The sequence below is a fragment of the Choristoneura fumiferana genome, chromosome 15 (assembly GCF_025370935.1).
Source record: "Choristoneura fumiferana chromosome 15, NRCan_CFum_1, whole genome shotgun sequence".
Lineage (NCBI taxonomy): Eukaryota > Metazoa > Arthropoda > Insecta > Lepidoptera > Tortricidae > Choristoneura > Choristoneura fumiferana.
Window position 1 is genome coordinate 8,955,906 of NC_133486.1, and position 8,348 is coordinate 8,964,253.

General features: G+C 34.8%; 1 protein-coding gene across 2 annotated transcripts; it reads left to right on the plus strand.

Moving 5' to 3' along the window:
* Positions 1-556: 556 nt before the first annotated feature.
* On the plus strand, positions 557-6,267 carry Ndfip (Nedd4 family interacting protein). 2 transcript variants are annotated; one of them, XM_074098213.1, is made up of 5 exons: positions 557-619; positions 2,224-2,360; positions 3,179-3,311; positions 3,974-4,159; positions 5,260-6,267. In XM_074098213.1, the coding sequence occupies exons 1-5, from the start codon at positions 571-573 to the stop codon at positions 5,361-5,363; spliced, it is 609 nt and encodes a 202-aa protein (XP_073954314.1). In that variant the 5' UTR covers positions 557-570; the 3' UTR covers positions 5,364-6,267. The 2 variants fall into 2 exon arrangements, with proteins under 2 accessions (XP_073954314.1, XP_073954315.1); XM_074098214.1 differs by having other exon boundaries at positions 558-613.
* Positions 6,268-8,348: the final 2,081 nt, after the last annotated feature.

Consider the following 8,348-nt stretch of genomic DNA (forward strand, 5'->3'; position numbering starts at 1 on the left):
AATATGTATTGACGTTTTAAACGACACGTTCATAATAAATGTCTCTTTGTCCAATTTGCACAGCCAGTGTTTATCATTTCATTACCTTTTAATTTTACATTATAGTAAAAAAGGTGACCTCTCAAGCAATATAAAACATAAGTCAATCTTATGTTTTCTTTATTTTCGATTCAAATTTTATTGTTTATGATGCTGTTCTAGCTTTATGTGAAACTCAAACCCAAACTCAAGCCAAGCAAATGCTACGATTTGAACGACACTACACTGAGTGTTTAGTACATTAGTACGTCCGTTTGTGATTGATAAAATTATAATCTTCGTGTTTTTCGATCAATGCTTTATGATTTATTTTAAATTCGTAAAGTGCATTTAAACATTTCGAGTCTAACTGTAAGAAATAAATACTGTATGTTCGACGAAAGTAAAATGTACGTGGTCATAAGCAAAGTGTGATTGTGTACTCGTTTATTTATGTAACTTATTTGCGTTTTAAGCGAAGTGAAATGGTTATATTTCACAGAATCATCCTCGTGGGAAAAACATATGCCCGCCGGCGCATCTGAGAGTAATATGCCTACGTCAATAGACTCCAATATGCCTCCGCCTTTCATTGGTATGAGTAAGTTAATTTATTTTCCTTATCAATATTTTTATTGCCAACATCATGATAACGTTAATTTGAAAGTATTGTTTGCATACACATTATGAGTCACTGGTTTGGTAACAATGTCAACTTCGTGTTAGATAACATTTTTAGTTATACCTTGTGATAATCAATGGCAGGAAGTAGTTTTGTATGGAACTGTAATTTTCCACTTAGTTTCTTGTAATATTTGATATCTATTTTATCTTAGGTTAACAAGTAGTGTTAATAATATATATTATGTAAATAATTATGTAATAATAGTAGTAGTAATGTTACATATTATTGTTGCTCTACTCAACAAGGCAAAGTATAATCTTATCATACAAAACACATAGGTATACTTAACAGTATATGTAACTGTATGTACTGAAAATACCATTGTTCTGCAATCTCACACACTTCCAATCACAGATTGATAATACATTGTTTTGATGACTCACGCATGGTTGTCATGCATGTGACTACTGTCATGTGAGGTTAATTACCTCCTTGATAGCCAATTGTGGTGACAATAACGTAAATTGTAATTAATTAAACTGAGACGTATGTTCACGTCTACACTGTTGTTTATCTATACTGGTGGTGTGGTGCTATATTAACTTAATTTCCGCAGGATTGTCTAATTACTAGGACTACCTACCTACCTAGTCAGAGAGGGCATGTATCTGAATATTGAAAATTGAAATATCAATAGTTAAAATATTGACAGTCAAAATAATGAACCCAACCTAAGCTACTTTGATATTGACTGTCGACTTTTAAACATTAGATATTTATAATAATATTCATTTCAATATTCAGATACATCCCCATCTGAGATGTAGGCAAGCCTTAGTGCACGAGCCTGACATAAAAAAAACAATGTTCTCAAGTGGTGCGCCAAAGCTCATATAAAATTGCAAATTCGATTATTGAAGCATCGAAAATTTTCTTATACAATTTTACATCCTAATGATCATTTTATATTTTTATTTTAGACAATAATCATTGGAACTCTGAATTTTTGTATTAATAATGTCTTTAATATAAATACCTCTTTACTACAATTTATGAATATCATTATTCAACATATTGATTTTAGATAATCGAATAAAAAATTGTATATGAGCAATATGTTTTAAAGTATGGTTGTTTAATTTATTATGTCATTGAACAGGCTAGAAGTTGGTAGTAGGTGAAATAACAATTAACCTAAATGCTGCTATCTTATAAATAATACTAATGAACTATATTTTATGTGGTCTAAAGTTAAATTTGTCACAAAACTGCGATACCCTAAGTTATACTACATACGTTATTTACAAGAGGTCATTTTATACAATTAATTCGCTTACAAATGGCACAATAAAAATAAAAAAATAAAAAATTTGCAGATTTGGTACTGTATGTTGCAGCAGTCGAAATATTATGTGGCCATTGACACACTATCACACTAGTTAACATGGGAACTTATTAATCATTTAAAAATATGTCTTTGGACAATAAGTCAAAAGTCACTAGCCAAAAGAGATCCATAAAGACAGTGAAATAGAGAATAATGTTATTGAAAAATTAAAACCATTTTTATGTACTTCCAGACAACATACAAGACATACCACCACCACAAGCTGATTTCTCAGCGCCTCCTCCTTACGATGTGGCTGCTAACTCTAAGCTGCCCACCTATGAGGAGGTACAGCGTGAGAAACAAATGGAAGGAGAGGGAATGCCACAGGTAAGAACCAATGCAATATTTGTTTTATAATCGCAAAGCAGAATTCAATGAGGATGTTATGTCTGTAATGATCAGCAATACTCAGGGTCCCTTTTCAACCATTTGAAGTGCATCAGCTCTTTTACTGTAAAGTTGAGATGCACCAAAAAAAATAACCTATAGTTTTTATTTTATTTTTAGAAAGGATAGGATATTTTAAAAAAATCCAATTAAATTTTCACTTTATGAAACATTTTAAATTTCTTTAATACGCACGCGGAGCGTCTAGTCGACGCGGGGCCCCTAGGTGTTTGGCTACTCTGTCTCTAACGGTTAATCATGAATAATAATGAATAATTCCTTGTTGAAATAGCTATGTTATATCAAATAAACTGTTTTATCAACACATCTAGCTAATAGATTAGACCTTTCCATGCGCTGTTTCTTGACAACGTCCACATTTCGACCCCTCACTTACGTGAACCTTTAACATCGCTGCTCTACAAGAGTGATTTTCTTACATTAGGTATCCAAGCATAGCATAAATATAATAAATATAAATAGGTACAGTCAATCTATTTGATTCCTGACCCACCATAGAACTTTCTCACAATAAGACAATATAATGAATTTCTTGGTCAAGCAATGTGATGTCACTATAACTTATTTTACAAAAAGGTTCCACTGTGGGTCACGCAGGATTCGATTTGTTCGATAGTACCTCAGATTGATGCCTAAATGATTTCCTTGCCAACAGTCCAGGAAGGTCTTATTGATGGAAAAGAGGGATAAGCACTAACATTGCTGTAAATCTAAAATTTCAAATGCGTTTTTTACAGATGCAAGGTCCACCGCCACACCACCCCACATTTGCGGCGTTCGTGACGGTCGAACCGACGGAGGGTGGCGAGCCACTAGACCCCGAGAACAGTTTGCTCGGGACAGACATCATGTTCCTCACTTCATTCTTCGGTAAGTGTGCAGCAGTCCCCCTATTCTGCTGATTGATGCTGATCTTACTCAAAGGGAATGCGACCCTGCGGCAAGGTAGCATGCATGAAAACCCACCGGTAAATCGAGTTCCGAAAGAGTTTCGTTATGAGAAGACAATCTTGGCCAGATCACCAGGATTTTGCTACCAGATTATTGCATTGTTACGGGACTTGCGTAACTTTGCTAAATTTCAGCCCAATCAGATATGATATATGATGAAGCAGTGGAATTTTTTGCTTATACACCGTGTTATTTATGATATCCGTTAACTTTATGGGGACAATCTACAGGTCAAATGAAGTTAATTTCTCTAAGAAACTAGTGGTCTAATTCTTTCTGTGTAAAAAATAATCAAGAGTTAAGCTAATTAATTACTAGCAGTAAACCACACCTAGCCTAGACCCACATCTAGGTCTTAAGTAAGGAGACCTACATAGGCTACATATAGGTAGTGCCACCAGATTTGAGGTCACGCACACAAGAACATGTCATTCATTTCATTTATTCTCCTTTTTATGCAAGCAGTTCTTCATTTAGCTGTGTGTAATCATTGACTTCAACTCTCGTAGCACTATACTTACTTGCATTGAGCGTTGCCAGCTAAATAAGATGCTTATAGAAACTTATTTTATCTTCCCCAGTGGCATTCCTGTTCAACTGGATCGGGTTCCTCCTGCTGATGTGTTTCTGCCACACAGTGGCCTCCCGCTACGGCGCGCTGGCCGGCTTCGGACTGTCGCTGGCTAAGTGGACGCTCATCGTCAAACATTCCACCGAGCTCGCCAGCCACGAGAACTCGTGGCTCTGGTGGCTCATCATGGCTTTTGGTGATTAACCATCTTATTCATCATCATCATCATCCCAGCCTATACAGGGTGGCTCGTTTAGACCGGTCAGTATAGGAAAGTGAAACTATAAGACATACGAAGATCTGTTCTCAGGAACCATGTCATTGATTTTAGTAACAAGAAAAACTGCATTGAAACATAAAAAAACTTACATTATTTACTATTTGAATATCGATAGTGTAGGTCATACATAAGCAATTAATGTTACTATGAAACACAATATCTAGAATGATTAAATTGCATTGTTTCATATTCTTTAATAATGTAAGTTTTATTTTTCAAAACGTCCGGGTTTGATACCCGACTTGAGTTCAAGTTTTTTTTAAATGTATGAATGTAGTTTTTCTTGTTATTAAAATTGATGAATTAGTTCCTAAGAACAGATCTTCGTTACGGTCTTATAGTTTCAGACTTTTCCATACTGACCGATCTAAATGAGCCACCCTTTATATGTCCTGCTCAACGACCAAGACCCAAGTCCCGAGACTCGAGAATAAACATTCGTATTATTCTCGTCACTGAATAGGCTGAATTACTGCTGGGCACAGGCCGCCTCTCAGAATGAGAGGGCTTGGGCCGTAATTCCCACGCAGGCCCTGTGCGCATTGGTAACTTCACACACACCATTGAATTACTTCGTAAGTTTTTCCAGGTTTCCTCAAGATGTTTTCCTTCACTGTAAAGGTCATGGTAAATTTCAAATGTAGTTTTGCACATGAATTTCGAAAAACTCAGATGTGGGAGCCCGGCAGACATCATATTATTACCTCAAAAGTTACAAAAATGTTACAAACTGGCCACATTTGAAACTAGTAGCAACTGAAGGTGTAAAAAAATCCAATCCTAACTCAAAATACTTTTATTCCATTAAGACTATAACAAGCACTTAATAATAATAATATAATAAAGCATCATTAATTTCCTTAATAACCATAAACAAGCACTTATGAATGTCAAAAAAAACCTACCACCGGTTCCGAAAAACATCTATTGAGAAGAATCCAGCAAAAGACTCAACGAAGTATACATTTTTGGGACACAAAGTAATGTTCCCTATTAATATTTGTGTTTTCTTTCAGGCATCTTAATCTGTGTACGTGCAATCATCCAGTACCTGAACATCAAACGCGGCTGGCGTCTACTCTCAGGCACGGCTCAGGAACGCCTGCTATTCTTCTACTAGCCTTCTCGCACCCGCAGCAATACGCCTAGCGCGACAAGGACGGATGTATCGACCTTGGGCGGTGCCGATGCCGGCGCCTCCCACGGTCAGTTTGATGGAAGAATCAGATGGAGTGTGTAATTGAATAGTTTAATTTGACACTATCTTTCACACTACTTTTGAGAGTTGTCACTTGTCAGTATAACACTAGTCCGATTTGTATTTTAAATTGCTGTCAAAATGTGGTGCGAATTATATTTATAACATCCGAATAAATGAAATTTTAACTGACTGTATCACATGCGTTCAATTATTTTTACGCTTGTACTGAAATTGTGAAAACTATAAACTTTTATATGTTTTCAGGTGTGAATAATTGAAACAAGTGAAACAGGCAGTTTTTTATTCAAATGTTTTAAAAGAGGATGGTGATGAAAATTCACGATTGTAAGTTTTGATTTGTAATGAAATAAAACTTTGTTGTAGGTAAGGATTAATGAAATACTTTAAACGTTTAGACTCTGCTTTCTGCTTTATGAGTTGGTTGTACACTATTTTATCAGATGTATTTGAGTGAGTAAAAAAAAGTTTTATGAAATACGAGATTTCATATAAGTACGAGAAGGCTTATCGTAAAGCAGCTTACGAAATGTGCACATTCCCAAACTATTCTTTAGAAATCTCACTATCTTGAAAAAGCACTATTTAAAAAAGAGTAATTCTTAAAAATACTGTATGTTTCTGGAAAATATACATTTTGCAAAGTGAATATATTGGAAAGTATACAATTTGGAATACTATATTTATTAGGCAAGCGTACAGTCGACGAAACCTTTGTGCTACTAATGTCATGCTGACATCCCATACATTTGCCAAAGAAATTATAGCGAAATAGATTACGAAAAAAAAAATACAAACATCGGAACATAGAACCTCCTCCTTTTTTGAAGTCGGTTAAAAATTCCACTAGTACATGATTCAGTTTCCTTGACTGTATGTTGATAAAGAGTACGCTTTTAAAAAGTGTGTTTTATGATCCTTAATAATACTCGACGGTCATCACATCAATCGATTCCGTCAGTTAAAGAAGTTTATTCATGTTTTTAATTAATTTACGTTAGATTTGTCATGCAACTAAACAAGTGTATCTTTGTTTGACGCCAACACTCGCTAGGTAGGAAATGACACATAAAAATGTATCATAGATTCTTAAACACGTGTCCTACATCTAAAGATCATATAATGTTTAAAACTTTCGTGATTTTCAAACGAGTAATATTTACCTCGACGTTTCGACCACATTACAGTGGCCGTGGTCACGAGTAGGCTTGCGTGTTTAGCGTGATAAGTCCCGTTTGTGGTATTTTAATCTAAAGATCATATTTAAATTTAATCAATCTCATAAGTAATCTAAACTGTTTATTTAATTTTAAGCCACGTCTTTTTCTACTTATTTTCATAGTGACACATGGAAAAGTTGGAAATCGTCACTACTTTAAAATAATCTCGTATCTAAAATCAATATGTCAACAAAATTGAACCTTAACGTAATGTTCATAAAGTTCACTCGGAAATAAATATCTATTTGATGTACTAGTTTTTTTTAAAGTAGTAACGAAATGTTCTAATGCTCGTGTCTATCAACATAACCACAGTTGCTGTAGAATGGTTTTCCTTCGCGAAAAGTCGGGTCTCGATCGGAATACGACGACACCCGAAGCGCCAAGTCAATTATTGTATTAAATGAGTACCAGTTCGTCACTACTTTGAAATAATCTCGTATCTCAAATCAATAGTTCAACAAAATTAAACCTTGAAGTAATGCTCATAAAGTTCACTCAGAAAAAATATAGATTTTGAGATACGAGGTTTTGTAAAAGTAGTGACGATTTCACATCTATCTTTATTATTATTCAAATGCCAAAATAAAAAACGTACCGCTGTATGATGGATACTGAAACTAATATGGAATATTACTCCAATTTTCTGCCGTCAGAGTGCAGCACTATCACAAAACCGAAAACAGTTTTTTTGAGTATCTTTAATGCCATAGTAACATATTTATTTCAATTATTTTTTTGAAAAAAAAAATGCTTTTCTTTCATTTACACCATGTCATGCAGAATGTTTTAAGCTACACAATGGTATTAATAACACGTGTTTTTTTTTTGAGATAGCGCCTTTTGGCTTAGGAGGGCAGAATAAATATAATAATATCGTGATTTCTATAAGTCAAGTGTAAAAATATGAACTTTTCAACGTTTAAAAAATATGTACCACCGACTCTTATTCCGACGCAATAAGGCCGTGGTAACATATTTTTGAGTGGTTAGAATAGATACATATTTTTGCACTTGACTGTATCTTTGGTCATGATCTGTCATGGCGACAAAATATAAAGAGAAGTGTCGTTGTCATGGCTGTTTGCTCTAGTGTCGCCCCCTGCGCAGAGTTTTGCCTAATATGCCATAAGTATAGACATTTTATTTTAACTTATATTTGTAAGCTGCGTTTCCACCAGAGATGTGCGAGTAATGTATTTTTCATGAACCAATAGGAACTCTTCGTTTACCTGTTTTTTGCTCCGCTCAGCTGTTTCCAATAGAGCAGTGCTGTGCGAGGATAGGTAAATGAAGCGTTTCTATTGGTTCACGAAAAACATATTCCTCGTAATGCAACCTAAGAAATGCAGCCTAATAACAACCTTAAAGCATCGAACAGTAACGCCAGTACTTTTATCCCCATGGTAATTAACAACCGCAACACCGCCAAGCATTAAAAGGTCAAGTAAAGTTAGTTTTTAATGGGCAAAAACTGCACATTTGAATTTTTCCACTCATTGCAAAAACTATCTATTAAGCTAAAGCCCAAAAAATACACTTTTTACACACCGTGTAAAACCCACTGCGTGTTTTTTACATTTCTTCGTCATAGGTAGTAATTTAACCTACAAGATTATTATTTTTAGACGACAAACAAGTTTTTGCTATGAAGGGGTTTTTGCTG